Genomic DNA, 27,836 nt, shown 5'->3' with positions numbered 1-27,836 from the left:
TTCAAATACCGTAATGTATTGACACCACACACCACATGGAAGTGCATCCATTGTTTATTATTTATATATTTAGTTGCATATTTAGTTTAATATAAAATGTTTACAGTCTGCAAGGTGCACTCATGCACACTATTAGAAAGTATTCTTTAATTCACATCTAAGTATTAAACACTCAAACTGGAGATCTGCGTTCTTGTGGAAATTTTGCAGTACCCAAGAGACCCGACTCAAGGTCTTGCAGCACAGAGCTAAAAGTTGTGAGTGGATATATATTGTTAGATTTTGTTCATGTGGTCAGGAGCAGGCGGTTAGAACATAAAAGAATTTCTGAGAAAATTGCTTCTTGAACAGTAAATAAAGTATCATCAATATTCTGATAACTACTGCATCACTGTAAAATTGCATGCAGTCAAAAAAGGAGAAAAAGAACTTATACACATCAGTAATGGGGCATATCTCAGTCTTTTAAAGCTGTATTTTGAAACAAATTATTACAGGCAGCTTGCCCTGAAGATGCATTAGTCCATTGGAGGGCATATTTGTGAATTTTCAAGATTGCTACTTAGAATTACTTGGCTGACACCATTTTCCATGGTGACTTACACCATTTTAGAGATACAATAGGTTATATTTCTTTTGTTTTCTGCAAGTGAAGTGACTTGAACATGGTCACACAGTGTCAGTGTCAGTATTTGAACCTACAACCTCAGGGTTTGACATCCAAAGGCTTAACCACTATGCCACACTGTCTGAGCCAATTCAGAGTCAAAAGGTAACCTAAGACACACATCTTTGTGATGTGGAAAGTAAAATGGAGTACTTGGAGGAACATCCATGCAGATATGGGCAGAACATTAACAGAGGGTGCTTGGGCTGAAGTTAGAACCCAGGAGCTGTTGTCATAATTTTAACTCCATACATATTATCTTTTCTTAATATCAGTTATACTAAATAGATTGCATTTTTTGCACTGAATATATCCACCTTTCTAGTGGACATGTTCCGTAAGTTTAAAGGCCTTTTTTCTGTATGTTTCCTCTGGTGCCTCATTGATTGCCATTGTACACTGATTGAGAAGATGCTTTTTATAAAAAGAACTTTGACTTTAGAAATACCAAACGTATCCTTTACTTCTCATCCCAGTTGAAAGAATTCTCTGTGTTTATAAAGCAGTCAAGATGATTAAAATATCTTACTTTTAACTTGTAAATTATGATGGACAAATGGTTTCTGTGTACAACATTTTGAGTCTCGGTAAAACAGGTTCAGAAGAAGATTTGATAAATAGTTGGGAGAATGGAGGTATATACTGTAGTGTGTTTGTTTTTGTGGAATTTAAATTAAATGGTAATAATCTTATAACCTGCTCTTTCTAAAGTCCATTTTTGTTGTCAAAACACAAATTAAAATTTGTAATTTTCTGTGTTAAAAATTAAAACAGTTTCATGCAATCAGTTTACCTTCTTCAGTAACTTGCAGTATGTGATCTGACAGCTCACCTACCATAATAACTTAATCAAAAGCTTTTCAGTCTTTTAATTTGTTAGTATTAGCAAATTGCATTTACATATTCCTAAATGCACCAACACATAACCGATATTCTGTACATTGCACTCACATTAGTGTTGCTGTAATTAATATAAAGAAACAATAGTGCCTCACATCTAGGTTCATTTCTTTCTTGTTGGGGTGAGAGTTAAAGCACACAGCTCATAGATTTCACATTTTTACTGATAAATAAGGTATTCAAAAAGCCATAAGACAAGAATGGTGTATTTAAAGTATTGAATTGGTCTGTCTTAGATACAGCGTTTTCTGAAAGGTTCTGACTAATGTACAAATACCTCTTTTTTTGTGGGTGGTGTAATTTTGACAAATTGTAACACACTTAAAATATAATAAGCAAGTGAATTTATTATCCCAGCCATTGGGAGTTTGATTACATTACTGACAAATTCAGATTGATTTGCTAATATATATTTAGCTGTTAACTCAGCCTCAATTTGATTACTGCACCACTCTTCCAGTGTGACACACCAAAAATTATGAGCAATATCAAATCATGGAATGTGAAATAAATTCAATTAGGTCTAACCAAGTTACCGAGTTACAGTAGACATCAGTTTTTATAGATTCAAGCTAAAGGAATACTAACTCACAGGCGATTAAACTGTAACTGGGTTAAAGCCTTTGGCAATAAGATTTACTTTGACCTTTTCTGAAATGTGTCAAAGCCATTCTGATTACTTCTATTGGCGTAAATTAAATTTCTCTTCCCTTTATGACACCTAACCCTTTTGATACATTATCATGCTAAATTAAATAACTCTAATTTAGTTCTGCTTGGCCTTTGAAAATTGTTGCCCGGCATGATGTATTGTTTATTTTTTATTTACAACAGAAAACCGTTTGCTTTAAATGATTTAGAAGATGCACTTACTGCTTTGAATTTCTGCTCATGATTACTGCTCATTAAAACACCCACATTGCACAAGTAAACACACAGTAACAGATAATGCTTATTGTAATGTCTGTAAAGTAAAAAGGCCTTTTTATGATGTGGTGTATTTCATACCTCTGAGTATTTGCCTCTCTTGTTTTAATTATTATTACTATTATTGCTGCAAGAGACCAAAGTGGAAGTGTGTTATTGTATTATTTTTAATATATCTGTATTTTTTTTAAGTTTGTTGCCTTTTCAAGAATGAGAGAAGTACTCATATTTCATGGAATTTAATTTTAGCTAGCACCTGTGTTATTTATGTTATGTATAATGGACTGGTCAATTTTTGCACTTGGCAGAAGCAGATCGGCATTTTCCTTTTTATAAGGGTAATAAAAGCTATTTTAAAAAAGAATAAATAGAATGTCTGCAGGCAATTACACAAAAAAGGATATCCAATAGGTTTGTACTTATGAGTTATTAACATATAATACAAAATGAAGAAAAAATAAATGTTATAAAATGTGTTTGCTTTAAACCTGAAGGTTTTTTTTTATCAATTCACTCATATCATTGTTTTATTATTTTATTTATCTGCATAAGTACATGCTGAGTTTTTTATTTACAAATATTATTGCACCATTTCCTCAAATAGTTTTTCATATTGTTTTACTTTCTGTTTTACAGTCTCTACTGCTAGTACTGGAAACACCAAAAGGCTGGTGTGCTTTTAGAACTGCAGGTGGATTTAATGGATTGTTATCTTTGATAATGGATATGGAGGGAGCACTGTCTGTTCATCCTTCTGGACTCTGGGCCACAGTGGACCCTGAAAAAACTCTACATTTAATTTTGTTAACCTTTCAGACTATTGCAACTGCTATTCATTTGGACCTTGCCAACAATTACTACTTTAAAGTGACGGGCCAGTATGAGAAAATGGCAGAAGCCCTCAGGTTGCTTGGTTGTTTCAGTCAGAATGAGAACTGGTCCTCTAACAACAGCCTCCCAAGTGGCAGAACATTTTTTCAATTTGTCAGTATTGCAGCAAGCAGAAAAGGATCAGTTGACCAGATGCCATCGTGCTTACAACACTGTGTGAAACTTTTGTACTGTCTAGATAAGATATCAAGAGGGATTTATCAGAACGTAACAGAAATTTCAGAAATTTCTGAAGAAACAGTTAATGGTTTGGATGTGCGGTTAGATGACTATGATTCTCAGCATAACACCGAGAGTGACCTTGCTCGCTATAGGAAGAATGCTGTAGAACTGAGACATGGGTTTGTTTTCTTTTATTTTTCTTCTTTTTCTTCATTGATTTATGTCAGCTTACATTTAATAAAGGGTGCCTTACAACTACAGTTACCATGTTATTGTCTGTGTGTAGTTTGCATGGATTTTCTCTGGGTGCTTCAGTTTCTTTTCTGTTTCCAAAGACATGCCAGTTATGTTATTATGCAACTCTAACATTCAATAGCTAGATTAAGGTAGCACACAGTTTTATTATAAATTGTATAGAGTGTTATATGTTTATGTTTAACTTGTGTGCAGGCAGTGTGGTTTAAGGGTTAAGCCTTTGGACTTCAGACCCTGAGATTGTGGGTTCAAATCCTGTTACTAACACTGTGTGACCATGAGCAAGTAATCAATTGTATCATGAATGTTGTAAGTTACCTCGGATGGAGGAATTAGCCAAATAAGTAAATGTAACCTGTAGTAAATTAACCTAATAGCACATCTTTAGGACTGGGAGGAAAACCATTGTACCCAGGGGCAAACCCAGGCAGCCTATAGAAGAATGTAAAGACTTCATATAGACAGAGACCAGGCCAGGACCCAGGCACCTAGACCTATGAGGAAGTAGTGCTAACAATGGTGCTTTCCTGTAGTCATTACAGATCAGTGTAATTTGTGGCAATAATAAGTAGATTTTCTAAATAATGTTTTGCAATGTTATATATATATATATATATTTACATATTTTTTTTTACAGTCAATCAGGAGACCTGATATATCATCCTGGAGCTATACATGTTATGATGACTTTAATTCCACTAATATCCTGCAAAGAAGATACAGAGGTTAGTTGTCTTTTTATTGGTGACATTTCATCTTCATTGCTTCCACCAAGACTTGGGCCATTGTCATAAGCTACATACTTGTCATTTGCTTCTTTTGGGTGTATATACTTTTATATTTTGATATATTGCATTTCATTTGGTGGTGTTATTCTGTAACTTGTGTTATGTAATAATCTGAAAATAATATGTACTGTACATTGTCAAACTCCGCTAATCCAGTTCAGGATGGGATGAGAGGGTGAAGTCAATCTCTGTAGTTTCAATCACAAGGGATAAATCAAATCTGGACAGAGCTCCAGTCCATTGAAGTACATGCATATGCACAAAAACACACACCTACACCTATTTATAGTCACCAGTTAAATTAGCTTGAACACTTTTGGAACTTGAGACAAATACTGAAGTTCATGGTGGAAAACTCTAACAAACATGTCATGAGAAACAGGTACATTGCTCTACTTTCTAAAATTCAATGGCTGTATTTGCATGCATGTAGTAGACATAGTTATAGTTAAAATACAGTGGTGTGAAAAACTATTTGCCCCCTTCCTGATTTCTTATTCTTTTGCATGTTTGTCACACAAAATGTTTCTGATCATCAAACACATTTAACCATTAGTCAAATGTAACACAAGTAAACACAAAATGCAGTTTGTAAATGGTGGTTTTTATTATTTAGGGAGAAAAAAAAATCCAAACCTACATGGCCCTGTGTGAAAAAGTAATTGCCCCCTGAACCTAATAACTGGTTGGGCCACCCTTAGCAGCAATAACTGCAATCAAGCGTTTGCGATAACTTGCAATGAGTCTTTTACAGCGCTCTGGAGGAATTTTGGCCCACTCATCTTTGCAAAATTGTTGTAATTCAGCTTTATTTGAGGGTTTTCTAGCATGAACCGCCTTTTTAAGGTCATGCCATAGCATCTCAATTGGATTCAGGTCAGGACTTTGACTAGGCCACTCCAAAGTCTTCATTTTGTTTTTCTTCAGCCATTCAGAGGTGGATTTGCTGGTGTGTTTTGGGTCATTGTCCTGTTGCAGCACCCAAGATCGCTTCAGCTTGAGTTGACGAACAGATGGCCGGACATTCTCCTTCAGGATTTTTTGGTAGACAGTAGAATTCATGGTTCCATCTATCACAGCAAGCCTTCCAGGTCCTGAAGCAGCAAAACAACCCCAGACCATCACACTACCACCACCATATTTTACTGTTGGTATGATGTTCTTTTTCTGAAATGCTGTGTTCCTTTTACGCCAGATGTAACGGGACATTTGCCTTCCAAAAAGTTCAACTTTTGACTCATCAGTCCACAAGGTATTTTCCCAAAAGTCTTGGCAATCATTGAGATGTTTCTTAGCAAAATTGAGACAAGCCCTAATGTTCTTTTTGCTTAACAGTGGTTTGCATCTTGGAAATCTGCCATGCAGGCCGTTTTTGCCCAGTCTCTTTCTTATGGTGGAGTCGTGAACACTGACCTTAATTGAGGCAAGTGAGGCCTGCAGTTCTTTAGACGTTGTCCTGGGGTCTTTTGTGACCTCTCGGATGAGTCGTCTCTGCGCTCTTGGGGTAATTTTGGTCGGCCGGCCACTCCTGGGAAGGTTCACCACTGTTCCATGTTTTTGCCATTTGTGGATAATGGCTCTCACTGTGGTTCGCTGGAGTCCCAAAGCTTTAGAAATGGCTTTATAACCTTTACCAGACTGATAGATCTCAATTACTTCTGTTCTCATTTGTTCCTGAATTTCTTTGGATCTTGGCATGATGTCTAGCTTTTGAGGTGCTTTTGGTCTACTTCTCTGTGTCAGGCAGCTCCTATTTAAGTGATTTCTTGATTGAAACAGGTGTGGCAGTAATCAGGCCTGGGGGTGGCTACGGAAATTGAACTCAGGTGTGATACACCACAGTTAGGTTATTTTTTAACAAGGGGGCAATTACTTTTTCACACAGGGCCATGTAGGTTTGGATTTTTTTTCTCCCTAAATAATAAAAACCATCATTTAAAAACTGCATTTTGTGTTTACTTGTGTTATATTTGACTAATGGTTAAATGTGTTTGATGATCAGAAACATTTTGTGTGACAAACATGCAAAAGAATAAGAAATCAGGAAGGGGGCAAATAGTTTTTCACACCACTGTATAATTAGCACTGGTAGAATAAGATTTTTTCCTCATCAGCATCTCCCATTTAATGGCCATTTTACTCAAGTGAGCAGGTTGCCCAATAACCCCAGAAGCTTTTTCTTCCACTCTTCACTGTCCTGGGCATTATTTGAGGTGAGACACAGTCTTTTCATATTTTCTGACACCACCTCCAACAACATTATATTCAACCTTCCTTTGGGCCTGTTCACCTCCACCACCCTCTTCATACACCTTTTACAAAATCATCCCCTGCAATTCTCTCCATGGGCCCAAACCACCTTAGTCCATTTCTCCTCAACACATCCTCTATCACCTCTACACCAAATCTTTCTCTTAAATCAGCATTTGATTATCTTGGACTGCTACCTAATAGTTTATTGATATTTTTTCACTTTATTTATTCTGTTTTTAATTTGGACCATACTGGATATTATAATGTTTTACTACTAAATGGGACTTTGAAATTAAACAAAATGAAAACACCAACTAGAGTAAGCAAGAAACTGTGGTTAGCTTATTTCAATACTCTCTTATTAAGAGGAAGTGTTTAAATGGGAAAACAGGACGTGTTTAGTTTCTCAAATTAAAAATAATAGAAAAGGAGAGGAGGTGTAACTCTGTAAAAGTAAGGGGCTTGCTGCCTTGGTTCTGGGGTACCAAAAAGACTGCAGGTTTAATTATTGACCTTGTGATGTCAATGAATCAACTTCTTGCTTCACTGGCTGCCTTCTTCATTTGCTACTGCAGCAGTGGAAGTTGTTTTGTTCTTGGAAATGTTGATGTAAATACAGTGACTATAAAAAGCATTCACCCCCTTGGACCTTTTCACAAATTATTGATATATTTAACTAAGATTTTGCATAAGTCATCAACACACTCTATAATATCAGAGTTAACTGAAAAATCCAGATGCCACACCAACCATACTATTAATACTTGGGTAAGTCTCTATCAGCATTGCATATTTTGACACATTGCACATTTTTGAATGTTTTCTTATAATTCTTAGCAAAATTTCTTAAGTTCCATTAAGGTGGACAAAACCATTTGTAAAAACAACAATTTTTAGTCATTTCACAGATGCTTAATAGGACTGTGGTCTGAACTTTGACTGGACCACTTTAAGAACATTAACCATTTTGATTTTAAGGCACTCTAGTGTGGCCTTTGCTCTGTGTTTCTGGTCAATCCTAAGTTGGAAGACATCTTAAGTGCCATTGCTCTTGAAGACTGAAAAATGATTTTATTCAGGATTTTTCTGTACTAAGCTCCATCCATTTTTTTCTTCTACCTTTTATGAATTTTTTGGTACTCTAATCGCAGAGAAGCATCTGCCAAGGTGCCACCACCATTTTTTAACTATTAGACAATTTTCTCTTTGTGATATGTTATATGTGTGCCAAATATACAGTCATGTCAAAATGTAAGTACACCCCATGAAATGTTGTTTTTTTTTCTTTTTCACATTTGTTAACACATCAAGATTTGATTGTCATTTAAACAGTATCTTTAGATAAAGGTGATACAATGTACCAAACATCTACTCACATTTACATTTTGTAACTCCTTGCATAACTGAAATAAACATAAATGCCATTTTGCAATGGAAAAAGTAAGTATGCCCCTACATTTTTCACTAACTCACATGCCTAAAATTAGAATCAGGTGCACCAGATCAAGGGCAAATTGTTAGACATGATCTTGGAGAAACGTGTCACATTTAAACCTCAGACATTTATTTTGGTTATTTTTCTTGTTGAAATGTGTGTTATCACCATGCCTAGATTGAAACAAGTCTCTTAGGTCTTTAGAAATAAGATTGTAGATGCCCCAGGAGTGTGGAAAGGGATTTAATAAGATCTTCAAACAATTGAAAATCAAGCATGCCACTGTCCAGAAGATCATGCCGAAAGAAGTCTCTAAGAACCTCTAAATTTCATCAAGGAACCTACAGGTAGCACTTGTCACTGTTGATGTCAAATTCTACCATTAGAAAGAGGGAGCATAAATTAGATTTACATGGGAGGTAAATCTAAATTAAAGGAGCCTTTGCTGTCCCAAAAGAACATTATGGTAAGACTATTGTTTGCCCAGGAACGCCTAGGCAAAGACTAGGACTTCCGGAATAATGTGCTCTAGACAGATGAAGCAAAGATAATTATTTGACCAAGGCACCAGAAGAAATTTTTGGCAAGAACCAAGAAACCAAGGGCCAAAGTAACTCACCTTTATAGAATTCACATTGAATTCTTCATTGTACCAGAGGGGACTTGAGGATAATATGAGACGATCTGTCAGAAAATTAAAGCTCAATCAAAAGTGGACCTTGTAACATGACAGTGACCCTAAGCATGATAGATAGATAGATAGATAGATAGATAGATAGATAGATAGATAGATAGATAGATAGATAGATAGATAGATAGATAGATAGATAGATAGATAGATAGATAGATAGATAGATAGATAGATAGATACTTTATTAATCCCAGGGGGAAATTCACATACTCCACTAAGGAATGGCTGTAAAGAAAGAAATGGAGAGTTCTGGAATGAAAGTGGTAAACATTCAGAATGTTAAGTTCATTATCAATTCATTTTTTAATGTAGCACCTTTTATTGTTGATACTGGTTAAATTACCATTCAATTTCATTTATGGGCACAGACTTTACATGAAATTAGAACTAAGACATGGCAATGTGATAAGATTGAATGATTCACATTTGTGTAATTTACTTTAGTAAGGCATACATTACACTTCAAAACGTAGAAGCAAAGTTCATTAGGGCAGAGAAAATAACCTTCTTTTGGGTAGAGAAAATACACTGGGTTGAAGTAAAACCATATTTTCATTCATTTGCAGTTGGCAAAGGACCTTCAGTGTGCTCTCGCTGATCGAGTTCAGTCCATAGTTAAGTCTGAGAGAAATCGACAGATCATGTGTGAGTCTGGGCTGCTTGAAACCATTTTAACTCATTGCCAAATGGCTCTGTGTAACCCTGCTGATCCTTTCCATTTGTCTGTCACAAGAATCTTTGAGAAACTGGCTTCACAGGCTATTGGGCACAATTTACTAAGGTTAGTAAATATTTTTATTTTTGAATATGAGCAATATGTTGTCTGGTGTATTTTGAATAAGAGTGACAATAAAAATATTGGGCTTATATAAATCATTAGAAAGATGTGAAATCTTTCATATTTCCATTAATCTGTTCACAAGGTTTATGAATTCACCTATTTCAAGTCAGGATTGCTGGGAGCTGAACTCTATAGAGTTAGGGCAAGGCAGAAGCCTTCACTGGATGAGGCACAATTTCATCCCAGATCTTAACTATGATGCAGTGAGACAGCTATTGAAACATTACTATATTATTTATTCATGACAATAATGGTTACATCTTGGATGAGTAAACATAGTAATGTATGAATTTGCAGTTTCTTTCCATGTCTTTGTGGGCTTTCTTTACATTCTGCTTTTCTCCCACAACCCAAAGATGAGTGACTGTAAATATGCACACATCAACTGGAGGCCAACGTATGCATTGCAGTAAACTAGCACCTCATTCAGGGCTGATGTTTGCCATTTATTAAGTGCTTATAAAATGAGTTCAGCACATTTACAAAAAGATAATTTTTGTAGGTTTTTGTATATTTAAGGCATTGAACGTCATTTATCTTTATATTTAATGGAAACTATAAACCATAAAGTACTGTGTGTGCAAAATGCTCAACAATTGCAGCTAGCATAAAGAATGAATTTTGTCTTTTTCAGGAAGTTTTTGAGGATTGGAGACCCTTTAAAATGTGCAACTGGAAAACAAATTCAAATGGGTTCTTCAATAAAAAAAGAGAGTTCCATGTTTGTTATCCATGGTAAGGAAATTTGCTTTTCAAGCTAAATTATTATTAAAAGCGCACTTTTCAAAAAAGTAAAAACAGTTTTTAAATATAGTATAGCATCCGGTGTAAAATTTCGCCAAATAAATATGCGGACAACAATTTTGGATGATCCTCTGTGGCAAACCCTAATGGGAGCAGCCGAAAGTGTTTTATTTGAAGCTGTTTTCAATATACTCAAGAACATGAAAACTCTTGCTTCTACTTGCATTAGATGACTATGATGTGAAAATACTTCTTCCATGATTCATCACTTGGACATTATTTTCCCTTATGGTAGCCTTACTAATTTTCCTTCATCATTGTTAACTGCAATCAATGGCTGAGTGTTGTGTTTCAAGCTGTTCCTCCTGAGGTGATTCGTTGTGTGGTGGTTATCAGTGCATGCTCCCATCATCTCTCTCTCTCTCAGTCAGAAATGAATTCCTGCTTTATTTATGGTTTTAAGATTCCCCATGAACCTAATCCCTTTAAGTACAGAAATACTTCTGAGGTTTGTGAGGTGGTTTGAGCTTAGCATGAGTTTCTCTTCTTACTTTGTTCTAAATTGTAAAAAAGGTGCTTGAAGTTTGTGATTAATTTCTGGCTAATCTGGCAAACATTCAAACATTATTCATATCTATTTTTCACATTTACAAACAGAAACCATTAAAAATAGTAATTTCTATAGACATCATGCATTAGGTTTGATGTTTGTGCATACCTGGAGGTGTTAGCTTTTAAATGAGAAGATGTGGCTTCTTAGGATGAACGTATAGCCACTAGACTTTCTTTTTTCCCCATGTTAGTTATTATTTTTTAATCATTCTCCTTTGCCTTATTTTACTTAATAAAGCTGAAGGTGTGCTTGTGTGTTTGTCAGGTATTCAAATCCACATTGCTGATTTTTTTTCTGCTTTGGAAACTTTATTTAGTGACCACACCTGTGCCTTATTAGGGAAGTATTTTTGGCACTTCACACGCAGGTATGCAAAGTTGCGCCCCATGGTGGGTTTAGTTTTTTCTCTCCCTGGGAAACTTATTTAGTAACATCACCAGAACTTTATTCCATTCTGGGCAGCCCTGGATACTCTTCTAGTTTTACTGATTCTTATACACTACATTCTCCTTTTCATTTTTTTGGACAGATATGCCCCATAAAGAGATTTTTTTTCTTATTTGCAGTTATTGTTTTAAAGCTGCAATCTGATGTTCTCACTTTGTTACCAGTCTTAGTCTGTGTTTATGCTCAAATAAGTTATATAAGTATTTAATTTAAAGAAATGAATGCATTTTTGTTTGCATTTATTAGAAACTAATGAATAAAATAAAGGTTATTCACATGCTGAACAAAGAAAAGAAAGTTAGAAACACATTGTATTGGCTGTGTAGGTTAGTGTCTAACTTTCTTTTTATTTTTTCAGCATGGGAATAGCATAAATACATTGGGTAGTAGGGAACAATTATGGTATATTCCCCAAAACAAGTCCAAGGAATTCTTAACTCTGTCCTACACTAAGTTAGAACACATGAAGACATGGCCTCTAAAGGGGTGTTGGCTACAACATGCATAAATAAAGCAATGTTGGTCAATTGCACGACATGTGTTTGCTGACAGCTGCACTCGCTCTTACAGGAGGCAGATCATGCAACCTCCACAATGGCAGTTAATATTTGAAACCGTGATATTGTAGAGCACGGGTGTCAAACTGTGGTCCTGGAGGGCCACAGTGGCTGCAGGTTTTCATTCTAACATTCTTCACTATAAGTGACCAGTTTTTGCTGCTAATTACATTCCTTTGCCTTAGTTTTAATTCACTTGACTCAGACCCCTTAGTTGTCTCTTTTTTCTTAATTAGCAGCCAAACTAAAATGAAACACAAAACAAGACACCACATGACCAGCTTACCTGTGCCCATCACACAGTATCTGAAAATGAAGAAAGGTGATGGTCTCGGTAAGGTTGATCTCTCAGGTCACCAACACATTTTGACGGTGTTCTTAGAAAAAACAGAAGAATCAATAGTTTTGGAAATGTCTGCTGTGGCAGCATGAGAGCAGCAACAAGCCATGGAATTAAATAACGGGTTTAATTAACAGCAAGAATCAGCTTCTCATTAAGAGATTGGTTGGAGTGAAAATGGCTGGAGTTTGAAATCCCAGTTTAGCTGGTCATCTGTTGGCTCGTTTCACATCTTATTTCTGTGTGGCTGTCATTTAATGAAGAAAGGAATCAATTCAGAGGACTGAATCCTTAAAAACAGGGCTATTAAAATGAAGGGAAAAGACGTAATTAGCAGTGAAAACTGGTCACCGATTAGGAAAATGGTTAGAATTAAAACCTGCAGCCACTGCAGCCCTCCAGACCTGGAGTTCGACACCCCTGCTCTAGAGCTATGAGAGAGCAACACTAGCTACTGAACCACTGTACGCTACGTATATATATATATATGTATATATATATATATATATATATATATATATATATATATATATTTTGTCACCTGTGAGGTGCCTCAGAAAACCATTCCACTTGACCTTGCAGTAAGCAATCTAACCCAAAGCATAGTCAACTGCAAACAAATTCCTTATTGAAAATTATCGAAACATGGCAGGAATGAACGGGTTTGCCTAAATTATAGATCTTAAACCCTATTTGAAAAATGGGATGACTCACCTGTACATTCTTACCACAAAGAAACACTCATGCATAGCAACACCTATCAATTTAACTGCCTAAACCCGCTCCTGTTTTCTTTCTCACAGTCTCTTACAGCTTCCCCAGAAGCCAAACTTGTATTCAAAATTACCTTCAGTAGGTCAATAAGTGGCTTTTAAAACCAAGTATGGGGTTGTTTTTAAAGCAATTGTCAGACTCACAGGATCAGAAACACCCTTTGGAAATTGTCTAGGTTTCTCCATAAATCTCTCTCTGGTGTCCCCATGTCTTTCTGCAGCCATGAACCATGAGCCTGTGTCAGCTCCACACTCTTTTGTTGCATGTGGAAAACTCTTAAATCTGAAATAGTCGATAGTCATCAATAGAGATAAGCCGGGCAAATGAGGAACATACACTTACATCAATGGGTATGTGCAAAGGTGACAAGTGCTTTTATTAATAAAATATAATCAAAAGATCAAAATGCCAATAGTGCAGTAGATCAAACTAATAAATAAATAATCTTTAATAAAATTCAGTACATATGGAGGTTAAAAACAAGTCAATAAATAATCAGATAAAATGAGATTAAAATCCAGAGACAGTTCTTTCTTAGAATATGAGCCCTAATGCTCCCTTCAAAAGTCCGCCAACAGGTGCAGTCATCCTTTCGCATCTATGGGGCGCTGCACCAAGCCACACTCATGTCTCCTACCACCAGCCCCTCAGCGTCTGCAGGAGAAAAAAAATAACAGGCCACTCCTCCTCCCCAGCATCGTTCAGTAGGAGCACCCCTTCTTCACCCCCAGGCTCCTCTCAATAAGGCTTAACCCTGACTACCTGCCTCCATTCCTCTTTCGCACTAACTGTTTTTCTTCCTTTTTCTTTTTTCTGTTCTCCTTTCTGTCTGTCATGCAGGCTTCTTTATACAACCCGATCGGGTGCAGTTGTAACCCTCCTCCCCTTCCAAGGTATGAATGAGGCACCTGGCTGATCTACTCACATCTGCACGTGAGTGTGCGATGAGACAAGCACCACAGTCAGCCCAGGACAGTGCCATCATGCGCCCACCTGCACCTGTTCTAAGCCTGTACACCCTCGGGACTTGATTATTTATTTAAAACCTGCACTGCACCAAAGACCACTCATCACAAAACTCCAATGTATTTTTAAAGGTTTAGTGACCTTGGCATTGCCTGCTGTGCCCAGGTTATACTAAGACTCTACCTATCCCACACAGGAGTCCTGTACTGCCACTTCCTCTCTTTGCATTCTGCCCATCCTCCACCATCTTTCTTCTGAACTATTGCCCTCAAAGTGATTACTTCCTATGCACTCCTTAAACTCTTGAGGTACCCAGCCCTTTAACAGCTGCTTATCCACTTTATATCTAACATTGACTCTTGCTACATTGCCATAGTCACCAAGACCTTCAGTCAAATACATGAAATGTATAAAGTTTAAAAAGCTGTCAAGCTGTATTGACTGATTGCTCTTTTATCTACATAAATACATACAATACACTTTTCTTTTCCTGCATGTTCATTTATCACATCATGTGTGCAAATCAGTTAGTCAAACAGTGACCCCTTGGGTCCTGTATAGTTCATCTAGTGATTTTAAATTTTTAATAAGCTTCACTATGCTTCTGCTAATTGACTGCTGATTCCTTTCTGCCACTTTTGCCCAAGTTGATAAATAATGTATCTGACACTTTCCATTTTCTATGATTCAGTATTTTGAGACAGTTCCAAGTGGCTACAGATGTGAAATGGACAAGTAACACATTAAAAGGCACAATGTTGACAGGGCAGCTAGTAGTGTGTAGGAGGTAAACGACTTACTGTTCTTGTTGATTTGCTTTTTCAGATCATTAAGATCTTAGAGATGCATTTGCCCTGAAAAACGTTCATTCCATTGATGTTAATGACTGAAAGAACTGATTAATTTGCTCATAAAATAAATATATACTAACCATACAAAATGTTCATTGTTTGAAATAATAATAATATGATAATATTTCTTTTTTTAATGAGAAAAGGACAGGCAATATTTTGTCATATAGTCTTTAATAATTCACACAAGATGAAAGTATTCACTACATTTTAAGACAGTTTTTTGGGAATCTTATTTATATCCATTTAATCGTAACATACAATAAAATACAGCATATGATGTGTCTCATTATTTTTAAATTCAGGCACTTCATGACATGTTATTTTTCATTAAGTCTTCACTGGATTTTCTTAGTTTTTGTTCAGAATGTGTCATGATAAGAAATGTGAAAATAATGGGTATAATGCTCCAAATGAAATACTTAAGAAATGTTGTTTCTAATATGGTGGTCAAGTTTACAAACAGAATGACATCATAGATAAAATTAAACTGAGAAAATATTACAGTTCTGAACTAAATTGTAAAGAGTCAGCAGATGGGATTTTTGATATAATGCTTCTTCTGTGTTGTAAGATTTATTAAATTGTTTATATTATAAGCATGAGTAAGACAGGGCACTATTAATGGCACAGAGCTCAATAGTTATAAAAAATAAAATAATAATACTACTATATTTATTTATTTATAGTACTGTTCATAAATTCAGTACAGCTCAGAACTACTACGCTTTGTTTCTACATTTCATATCCTGATGAGAGTTGGGTTGGCAATATGCTAACCTGGGCAAACCAGGCTGCCCTACCATCTGCAGTTACCATTTTCCAGCTTCTTCTGGAAAATTCAAAGATCTTTTCAGGCCAACTGGGAGATATAATAGCCTCTAGTGTGTCTTAGTCTTCTTGCAGTGGGTCATACCTGGCATACCTCTAGAAAGAGGCACTCTCACTCTCTACTGATTCCTTTCAATCTTGCAAAGCAGCACTTGTAGTTTAAGGTTCCCTCATTTTGCTCACCTCACCATCCTTTGGAGAGTGAGCCCAGCAATCCTTTTCAAGAATAAGAGACTATAATAAGTTTTCTTGAAATCTCAATGTTTCCATTACTATCTAGAGCTTGTGAAAGCAGGTGAGGATGAGGATGTAGAATGAACAATAAGTGAAAAGCTTTATCTGAGAGTTCACTTCTCTTCTGTCCAACATGTTCTAGTACAACGTCCACAAAACTGCTGTTGCTGCACAGATTCTTTGGTAAATCTTTCATTTACGTATGCATTCATTTATGAAGGAGACTCTAATGTATATCTGTATTTGAGTTCTACCTTTTGAGACAGCTGTTCACCTTACCTAAATAGAATTAGGCTATGTTTGCTCTTTGAAACAAGACCTCAGATTTTATTGGTTGTTAATTCTTGTCCCAACTGTATTACATTCAGTTGCAAACCATTCCAGTACTTGTCGGAGATTACAGTCTGATGATGAAAATAACAAAAAATGCAGCTTTTGGGGATTAAGTGTAGAGTAAGAAAAGTCCAATTTTGGCGGATCTCCCTAACCCAGACCATCCTACAATAGAATGCTGGAGGACAAAATTATGGTATAATTCTCTGATATTCTGGGTACTTGTAACTGTCCATACTAAACACTCTGATGTTTCCTTTCATGTCCATGAGCAACAAGCCAAGCCAAATAATGGAAAAGAGCTATTAACACCGGATGATGATAATTGCCATAATTTTACTATAGAACAATAACTGACAACCATTTTTGAAGTTTAAACACCCAAAATCAGCAGTTCTAATAATCTCACAATTTTCTAAAGTAACATCTTTGGTATGGATTTAAAAGATTGAAACTAATGGAACATTTTTCACACTAGCTAAATGATCACTGTAAAGTTTTGGGATTCTATAGCTAAAGGTTTCACCATCTACAGCCATCTAGTTTATCTTACGAAATCTAAGAAGGCCCATATCCTGATATTTCAGTATGTTATGTACTTAATTGAAACATTCTGTTCAGTAAGAGGTCTTAAGTCATTCACATCTGTATGTTAGGAAATAGATTTTGAAAATTGACCCTACATTTACAGGTAGCTGAGGGGAAAAGTAGAGACGTAAGAGCAAGAATTATATGATGATGCTTCCTAATTCTACAAATGATCCATGTGCCAGCATTTTGAATTAACTACAGACCAGAAGCTGAACCTTTTGAACAGCCTATGAACAAGCCTTCCTGTAGCCCATGAAATACATGTATGAATTGGCTTTTCTTCATTTTGCATAGATAGAAAACACTTCAATTATTGTGTATTTAATAAGTGAAAGTTGAATGTTGCCATCAGCGGGGGGCTGGCACCCTGCCCGAGATTTGTTCCTGCCTGTGCTGTCTGGGATTGGCTCCAGCAGACCCCTGTGACCCTGTGTTAGGATATAGCGGGTTGGACAATGACTGACTGACTAACTGAATGGTGCCATAATTTGACCACATTTATGACAGATTGGTATCAAAGATATTACAAAATTATTTGCACATTAACCAAAAGTAACACTCAATCCGTCTTAGATTTACACTTGACAATATCTTGTTATAGCTGTCAGAATTTCCAGCCATTACACTATTTTAATCTTTATTTGTTTGTTAGTATACTGATTGTGTCTTTTTGTTTAATTATTCCCCATCCAGCAGCACCTTCAGAAGAAATGCGCCCAAAACTGCAGCACAAAGAAAGTGTCAATGATTTAAAGTCAAAATCTGCTTTTAGCTTACTCTCTGTTTTGGACATCTCACCCACTGATGTGCAACGTATGATCAGCCTTGTGTCAATCACCTCGCCCCGGAATTTTACAATGCAAAAAATAGCATCACCGCCTTCCTTTATTGAATTTGACATGAGCACCAATGGATACGGGTAAAGGATTCATGTATTTTCACTATTTTGAAAGAAAAGCGATTAATTCTGCTCCATATTAATGGATAATTTTACTTTTAAAGGTTTAAAGTTTTATGTTTTCTGCAGTGTAACTAGTGCTTAATAATAGAATTAAATAATATTGCACATAGGCGTATATAAGTGAGGCAGAACATCCTGTGATAATTTTTACATTAAAACATTAAAATTATAATAATATGAAATTATGTTATGATAATCATATAGCATTTGAGTGATGATTCTCCTTTCATTTATATATAACCTATTTAATTTAAATTGCATTTTACATTTTCTGAAAGAATTTAGTTACACTAATTAAACAAATCAGTATGTTGTTTCCAAAGTGAAGGTTATGATAAGACTTTACAATTCGCCTCATGTAAGAAGGCAGTGAAGGCTATCATGCAGTTATTTTTTTCCAGAATCAAATGGAATGAACAATAACATTCTCACTGTACTAGTGACTTGAAGTCAATGTCCAATGAAGTGCATTTCCTGAGAAATTAATGGAGAAGATTAAATATTTGGCCACTGAAACTCAAATGCATTTAGCAGACTGCCCACAGGGAGCTATGTACTAAGTTCATTTGCAAAATTTCCAAGGATGAATGTGAACAAATGAAACATTCTGTAAATATATCATCAGATAAAAAGTAAGAGTACTGCCTAATAAAGATGCAGCATTTCTTTGTGAATAGAGAGCTCTTTTGCATGCTGTGCTGTTTTAATCTAATTGGTGCTTGCAACTGTTTTAATTAATGCCTAATGTGAAGGCTGCCAAAAATATGGGAGCATGTTCTTTAATGAGACAACTGCTTTCTTCAGCACTGAAGGTTCATAGTTATTGTCTGATGAATGGTTAACAAAAAATGAAAACTTCATTTCTAGCATGGTTCTTTCTTTGGCTATCATAGCACATGCTTGTTAACACTTTTATTTTTTCAGAAAATCAGCATTCAGAGTAACTAAAGAGGATTTGTTTTAGTTTCAGCAAACTAATAGAAGTGGTAAATGCTGCATTTGGTGCATTAGAAGTTAGGTTTGCAAACAAGCTATCCCCTGTAATCAATTAATAAATCACATTTTATGAGTTAATATACTGAATGGTGAAGAATGAAATTGTAGTGCTAGTTGCTCAAATAAGTTTACATAAAAGAGCCACTGAAGAGACTGACATGATACTGTTTTTCTTTGTTTGTCAGAAAGCTAAGATGCGCATGTAAGAATAGCGTTAAATGTTAGTTTGTAATTGCCAGATGTTTGGAAATTAACTTGGCTTGAGGTTTATTACGTTTGAGGTATTTTTTTCCTGAGCATACTTCAGTTCCTTTAAACTAATTTCGTATTGTCAGGACCGAAAAAAAAAATAGCTAATCACATTGTAAGGGCAAGTTTTTGCTTTACTTTGTTATCATTGCCTTTGGGTTCTTTGCTATTGTAATGAGGCTGATGAATCTTTTACATTTTACGAGCCTCCTCCTCCTTTTCTCCAAATCCTACTGTCTTCCACATCAGTGTACTCTCTTCTTTACTTTATTTTCATTTGTGCACCTCTCAATAAGCAGCAAACTTTGTGTTATTTTTTGGATACATTATATGTGATATGATGCTTCAATTAATAAATGGTTCAGAGTAATCTTGAAACTGTTATCAACAAGCATTGAGAAATAAAGAAAATCCAAATATTTTTCTAAAATAGAGTTGCATAGTTTTGCTTAATGCTGTTCTATGTTTTTATTTTACTATGCATGACAAAAGTAACTACCTATCTAATTAAAGTTATATATTTATAGGGTGATGAGTTGTAGGGGCTTTTTGAAAAGTAATCTGAAACAGACTCCAGTCCTCTTTGTACATTCTTCTGAGGTCTGGAACACCAAGTTACCATCTTTGTTCTGTCTGTTTTAGTTTTTTATACTCTGTATCTAGGTTTGTTATTGTTATGCGTCCAGAGTAGAGTAAAATTATTACTTTCATGTGCTAATCAACATGCAACACATTGTCACTCTCTTACACCATGATTAATCAGTATGGCATTGACACAAGAGAAATAAAAGAGTATAGTTCTTGTCTGGAAGTATTTTCGTGCAATAATTCCACACACGTCTGCCTGTCTTTTAGTATTTAGTAATTTTTTAAAAAATTGATGAAATCATTTCCTGTCACATGAAGACATTTTTTTGTGTATTGTGTGGTTGTTTTGGTACTGCATGCTATGATGTTCACTTCGCCAATTATGATAATACTCGTGGTGATTGCAAAGCTAAACACAAATCAGAAACAGAAAAGAAACTCCGAGCTCCACAGGTCTGTTCCTGTAGCGAGTTTTCCTGTGAAGGAAACACAATAATGTGCACAATGCTGCATGTCTTTGTGTGGAAAATATGAACGGTGTCACATTTTTAGTAAATGCACTGCTCACCTTATGAGAGGAATAAACAGAATTGATTTTACTGGCACTCAAAGAATTACATGCATCACACAGCAATGAAAGAAAACGCCAGGGGTAATTTTCCTTGTTTTCCATACACCTAAAATTGTCTCTCTAGTGAGTTTTAAGTTTCACAACTGTGAAATTGCTTGCAAAATGAATTTTAGTGTAAATTTTGTAAAACTGCAAAATGAAACATACCTTTTTGACTCATCACTAATAAAGCTCTCCCTGTCATCCACTGTGTAGGCTAATTTTTTATCTAATTGTACAGACTAAAAAAACTATTATCCCTTGTCATTTGAGCATTTCACATTATTTATAGAAACTATAATAGACTCAGACATTCCTGCATAATATGAACTGCAGCTAATACCATTTGTTTTTCTTATTTTATTGATTTTAAGAGTTTCATTGTACGAGGGGCGTTCAAATATAAACAGGAATTTATGAGCTATTCTTTATTTATTGAATACAATGAAACAGCTTACACATTATTTTTCTATGTAGTCTCCAGCCACTACAATACCCTTGTTCCAGCGCTCAGGAAGCTTCATAATGCCCAAAGAGTAGAAGTCTTTTGACTGCATGTTGACCAATTCTTGCACAACATCAATAATCTCCTCATTCGACTTGAATTTCTTCCCTGCTAAAAATTCCTTAAGTGGACGGAAGAGATGATAGTCTTCTCTGAGTGACTTGCACCAATCATACACTCTAGACTGAGAGAGACACTTATCCTCAAACTGATTTTTAAGTCTTGAATAAATCTGGGGTGGAATGACTCCTTCATTTGTCAAACATTGGATAATAATGTGCTGCGCAACACTACTGTGTACCTCCTGGTCTGACATGTTGATTACAACTGTCAGGAAGGGGAGAAAGAGCAGCTAGCACTAGTAACGACAAGTTCATATATGCGTGTGTTTGTCCAAGGAGTCATGTCTACCTTGCACTATTTATAAGAACAGAGCATGAACAGTCTTGTTTATAATTGAACACCCCTCGTAATTAGCCATGTGCTGGAGCTACTATCCAAAACAAGCTTTAAAGGAGTCCTCCACACCCTAAGAAAGAAAACACATGTGACCCTGTAAAATTCTAATAAGATTTATTACTGTTTACAAGGCATTTCTATCCTCTTAACTGGAGAAAAAAAAGTACAAAGCATCTGCGCAGAAATTGGAAACAAGTCTTATGCTACTGCCCAGTGGCATGGCTAATGTGTGCCACAAGCTTGAAACTGTCTCTCTGTCTTTCTATCTCATATGTGTATAACTTAATGCTAGCTTGTGGCCATTTGTTGTATTTTGTACATGGTTATCATTTCGACTGTGTATTTTTTTGTAACTGCGGTTACAGTGGTTAGCACTCCTGACTCACAGCTCAGATCACATTTTTGCCACAATAATCAGTCCAGCATAGTTGGCAGAAGCTTTTCTAGCCCTCAAGAAAAACTAAAACACCATTGCACCATTATAAGCCACTCAAAACCAGTTCAGTTCCTTCTTCCCCATTCGCTAAAATACATTTTGTAGAGTTTGGAAAGTTTCAGAACATTTCTGTGATTTTGCCAAACTCACAATGAAGCAGACTGCAGGGTTCACTCATAAATAATGGGCATATATATATAGATGCTATATATACTGTGCTATGAAAACGTTTTTGCCCCATTACAAATATCCTGTGGTTTTGTATATACTCAGACCTTTGTACAACATGCAATAGTAGGGAAAGGGAACCTGACTTAACACAAAATACCATTTTTAAATCATTACTTTCTTTAATCAAGGAGCGAAGTTATCCAACACCCTTATAACTCATTTGAAAAGGTTTCAGTACTTGTTTGTAGCACCTTTAGTGGCAATAACCACAACCAGCCATTCATATCACTGTTGAGGAATTTTAGCACTCTTCCTTCCAGAACTGATTTAATTCAGATACATTGATATGTCTGCAAGAGTGAAATGCTCATTTCATGTCCACAACATCCCTGTTAAAGTCCAGATCTTAAGCTTTGTTTCTTCTAAGCCTTTCAGTTGAAGACTTTGTGTTTTGTGCCATTGTCCTGTTGCAAAACCCAAACACTTCAGGTTCAGGTGACAATAAAAATGACTGAATATTGTTCTTAATAATATTCTGGTAATTCATTGTTTCTTCAATAATGACTAGTCTTCTAGGTCCTGAGGCATCAAAGCATCCCCACACTATCACACTACCACTTCTCTGCTTTATTGTAAGTTGTGATACTCTTACTATTGAATCCTGTATTAGCTTTATGCCTTAGTGTCTTCCAAAGAGATCTACTTTTAACTTATCAGTTGATAGAACATCATTACAGTAGGCTCGCGGGTCATTCGGGTATTTCTTTCAAATGTGAAATGAGGATTGTTGACTTGCTACTCTCTCATTAATGTCTTTCGTTTTGTGGAATCATGAACATTAATCTTAGCTATGCTTAGAGAGGCATTCAGTTCTTTGGATGGTCTTCTGGGATCCTTTGTGACTTCTTGAATAAGTCATCACTGTATAATATATATATACTACTGGTCAAAACTTTAGACACCTCACTTTTTCCAGTTTTACTTCATATTTAATCAGTTGAAATTTCAATGAATGACCTAAAATGGGTCAAAAAGTAACCAGTAAACCTCAAGAGGTTTAAATTTAAAGCTTAGGTTAGCAAAAACTGAAAAAAGGAAATATCAGGATATTACAAAGGGCCTTCTTCAGGGAGAAACTAATAGATTACAACCTACAGATGTTCTGGAGCAATTAAAATATACTAAGCCTTGCAGGTTGAAGCATACAATTTGCACAGGGGTGTCCTAGCTTCTGTTGATGACTTAAAAACCTTCTATCTATCTTAAAGCAGAGTTGGAACAGACCCTCTGAAATACTACTTGGACAATATTCCACTGATAATGGCAAAGGACACGACAATTAACAAATGAAATGAGACAGGGCATTATTATCCTTAGAAGTGTAGGGCTTTCATTTAGAGAAACTGCAAAAATAATTTAAGTGTCAGTGAATAATGTAACTGAAAACTGGAAGAAACTCTGAAGAGATCTGGCAGATTGAAAAGCACAACCCAATCAGAACATAAGTTTATAAGTTTACAAGTTTATAGCTTGAGTGATAGGTGCCTCACAGAACAACAGCTTCAAGCACAGCTCAACAGTGGTTGAAAAAAGCACAACTTAGTTTCTAATGTGAAGAGGTGACATTGTGCTGCAGGTTTGATAGGGCAAGTGGTAGTAAGAAAGCCATTCCTTATAGGACAAGATAGGGCCTTGAAACAACAGCTGTGGACTACTGCAGACTGGAAGAAAGTCTTATCGACTAAGGAATCAAAATTTGAAATCCTCAGTTCATCATGCAGGGTGTTTGTACACCGTCAATTTGGTGAAAGGATGGTTGTTCCTCTGTGTGTGACACCAACTGTTAAACATGGAGGAGAAAGTGTGATGAGTTTGCCAACCAGAATTAGCTGGCATCTCAGCCGGGATGAGTAGGACATACTTATCCAGGTGGGAGGACGAGATATGGTAGCAGTGGGAGAAAGCTCCAAAAATTGGATATTTTCATTCCCCATTTGCTAGATTGCAGCATCCCAGGACTATGGTAGCCATGTGGGACTCAATGGGGCATGTTGGGAAATGTAGTGCTGAGAGTCAGCCCTGCTGGGTCACATACTAGTTGCTAGGGGATGCTGTAGAGATTCGAGATCCCTACTTTTCGGGACTTCCACCGGACCCGGAAGTGTTTTCTGCAGGCTGTGCCCTAGCACTGGAAGTACTCTTGGATCCGCCATAAAAGGAAGCCCCCTGGCCTCCTCCAGTGAGTCAGAGCCGGGAGGCAACATTTGCTGGAGGGAGGTGGACCGATGGAGACAAGACAGAAGGAGAAAGAAGACTATTGTGTTTATTGGTGCTTGTGTGACCCAAAAGAAACCAGTTGTGATTTATTTTGTAATAAACACATCTATTTTGAACCCATAACTGCCTGTGTGTTAGTTGTTTATGGGGTTTGTGGCTGAGTGGTGCCCCTATCTGCCAATAATTATATATTTATATATATATTGTGAACGATATAAAGGAAGAAACAACACTCTCATAAAGGTTTGGGGTTTTCCAAACGAAGAATTTGGCATACATAAATGAATAGCGCCAGGACAACATGTTGGTACAACAGACAGATTTATATAATGGATGGACAGGAAGTTAGGTACATGGGTTGATGGGAAAATCCAGGAGACGTCTGGGTGAAGTAGAAACGTTGACCGGAGGTCATCAGAAGGGGACGGGGTGCGCTTGTATACACGGAAGGGTACTCAAGTGCGTGACTTCATATGGGTTTGTTTGCTCTTCAGTTTTCCTGCTAAATAAAATAGAGAGGCTCTGTTCCAAACCTATTCCCTGGGAAGTATCACACTCCGTTGAACCATTCAGCTGCTCCCTACTCGCTTGTGTGTGACTATCTATCTATCTATCTATCTATCTATCTATCTATCTATCTATCTATCTATCTATCTATCTATCTATCTATCTATCTATCTATCTATCTATCTATCTATCTATCTATCTATCTATCTATCTATCTATCTATCTATCTATCTATCTATCTATCTATCGAGATATATATATATATATATATATAGTATATATATATCAAGAGTGTGTGTATGTACTAATATATATATATATATATATATACACACATACAGTGGCATGCAAATGTTTGGGCACTCTTGCTTAAAATGTCCGTTATTGTGATTAATTAAGTGAGCAAGAGATGAACTGATCACCAACAGGCATAAAGTTAGAGATGACACATTTCTTTAATATTTTAAGCAAGATTATATTTTTATTTGCATCATTCATATGTACAAAATACCAAAAAATAAAGGTGGCCTGAAGGAAAAATTTGGGCACCTGACATGGTCAGTACTTAGTTACACCCCCTTTGGCAAGTATCACTGCTTGTAAATCCCAGCCAAGAGTCTTTTGATTCTTCCTTGTGGTATTTTTGCCTATTCAGCCTTGCAAAAGGCTTCTGATTCTGCAAGATTCTTGGGCTGTCTTGCATACAGTGCTCTTTTGAGATTTATCCACAGATTTTCCAATGATTTTTAGGTTGGGGGATTGTGAGGGCCATGGCAAAATTGTCTGCTTGCACCTCTTGAGGTATTCCATTGTAGATTTTGTGGTGTGTTTCAGATCATTATCTTGTAGGACCCTTCTTCTTTTTAACTTCAGCTTTTTTTACAGATGGAGAGATGTTTGCTACCAGAATTTGCTGGTATTTCTTTGAATCCATTCTTCCCTCTACCAATGACATGCTTGCTGTGCCACTGGCTGCAACACAAGCCCAAAGCAAGATCAATCCACCACCATACTTAATAGTTGGAGAAGTGTTCTTTTCCTTAAATTTAGCACCCTTTTTCTCCAAACCTATTATTGCACATTGTGTCCAAAAAGGTTAATTTTAACTTCATCAGTCCACAGGAATGCATCTAGCCTGTTTAGATGTTCATTTGCAAACTTTTTTGTAGTTATGAACTGAGGAAACATCTACCTGAAAATGCTTTGTTATCTCCTTGTAGCCTTCTCCTGCTTTGTGAGCATCAATTATTTTATTTTTCAGAGTGCTAGGCCACTGCATAGAGGAGCCCATTGCTGCTGATTGTTTGGACAAGGATTAAGAAGTCAGAGAATTTATACAGCTGTGCAATTTGCTTCATCTGGGGTTTTCTAATGATGACTGTGAACAAGCCATAGCCCTAACAAGCTAATTATGGTCTGAGACCTTGGCAATAGTGATCTGAGACATCAAATGTCTTGAGGTGCCCAAACTTTTGCATGATGCTCCTTTCCTTTTTTCACAGTACAATTGTACAAAACAAAAACAGTACACTAATCTTGCATAAAATCCTGAAAAGAAATGTGATCAGGTCATCTTTTGCTCACTTCACAGTAACAGACATTTTAAGAAAGGGTGCCCAAACTTTTGCATGTTACTGCACACACACACACATAGAAATATACTGTATATATAATTATAAATATATAAATGTATATAATTGAATCAAGGTGGTTGCCTCCAAAAATGGACAAAATTTGCATGTAATAATTTTCTTTTCTTCACTCTTCCAATCTTGATTTTTAAAATATTTCTTCCATAATTACTAATTTATGATCATTATCTTTTGAATTTATCACAGTACGATGTGCAGTTTGTGCAATATATAAGTTACTTTCAAAGTCAGTTCTCTGAAATAGGATATTCCAGGGTAAAAGTAAGAAAAACAAACATGGACATAAACATTTTTGATTAATTTGCTTTCTTGATTTTTTTAATTTTCATTTGTTCCAGGATCTTATGCAATTTCTAAGTATATAAATTCTAAGTCTATAAAAATTAAAAACAAGTTAGAAAATGTACTCATAGCATAACATTCAGGTGCATTTGAGGGCTCTGCAGGCATTGTAGCACTCAATTGATTACGCTCAGTAGATTCAGTTTCTGGAACCTTCTTAATCCATTTCCGAGTTGTGGGGGCCAGAGGCCATCATGCTGGGACTGGGCAAAAGGCTGAAAGCAGGCATGGGGAGGGCTCCAATCTATCACAAGGACCACTCTCATTTACACACGCACATAAACACTCACACACATACCCACACACAGTTTACATTCATATACAATCACAATTTACAATTGCCAGTTAACCTAACCCAAATCAAACATTAAAAAAAATAATTCCTTCTTTGCTTGAGCATGTTGGGCCATAGTAATTTTCATGAAACGGGACTTGCAAAGCTACTAATTTCTAGGAAATATTAGGGAATAACAGAAGTGAAAGGCAAACTTTATTAAAGTGAGTTACCTTTATGGATATCAGGTGGATATGGCAATCTGATGGTAAATTATAGGATGACCCAATTTTAAAAATCCCAAACTGGGACACTTGTGTATCATGTATGCCTGCTCATAAAGCGTGTCCTCATAATGCCTGCTTTACCTCATCACCATCAGAGACAGATCAGATCATGGGAAAAAAAAAACCTTTCACAAATGAGCACATAGTATTGCACACAGTGCTTGAAATATAAACAGTTAAATGCTGGTGCTCTGTTTTTGTTTGTTTCTTGTACCTCATTGCAATGATGTGTAGATATGATACAAGTTGTCAATCAAGCAGGATTCAGTGCTGGAGTTTCTATGCACACTATTGTAAATAAATTGTGATGATGTTTGTTACGGTGAAGCAATGTTTGCAGCCCTGAAAAACATTAGATGTTAAAATTAGGACATTTTAATATTTTTCAGTTATTTATCTGGATGCGTAGCTTAAAATGAGGACTCTCCTTA

General features: G+C 36.1%; 1 protein-coding gene across 1 annotated transcript in view; it reads left to right on the top strand.

Moving 5' to 3' along the window:
• The window catches only part of wdfy4 (WDFY family member 4), a 204,653-nt gene that overhangs the window by 41,760 nt on the left and 135,057 nt on the right, over positions 1-27,836 (top strand). The window contains exons 12-16 of the mRNA XM_051923799.1: positions 3,131-3,726; positions 4,440-4,527; positions 9,536-9,750; positions 10,445-10,545; positions 17,785-18,010. Of these exons, the coding sequence (XP_051779759.1) occupies positions 3,131-3,726; positions 4,440-4,527; positions 9,536-9,750; positions 10,445-10,545; positions 17,785-18,010 (1,226 nt within the window). The remainder of the gene's footprint in view (positions 1-3,130; positions 3,727-4,439; positions 4,528-9,535; positions 9,751-10,444; positions 10,546-17,784; positions 18,011-27,836) is intronic.

The sequence above is a fragment of the Erpetoichthys calabaricus genome, chromosome 2 (genome assembly GCF_900747795.2).
Source record: "Erpetoichthys calabaricus chromosome 2, fErpCal1.3, whole genome shotgun sequence".
Taxonomy (NCBI): Eukaryota; Metazoa; Chordata; class Cladistia; order Polypteriformes; family Polypteridae; genus Erpetoichthys; species Erpetoichthys calabaricus.
Note: the sequence above shows the minus strand (reverse complement) of the source record. Positions and strands in the feature narration are given on the sequence as shown.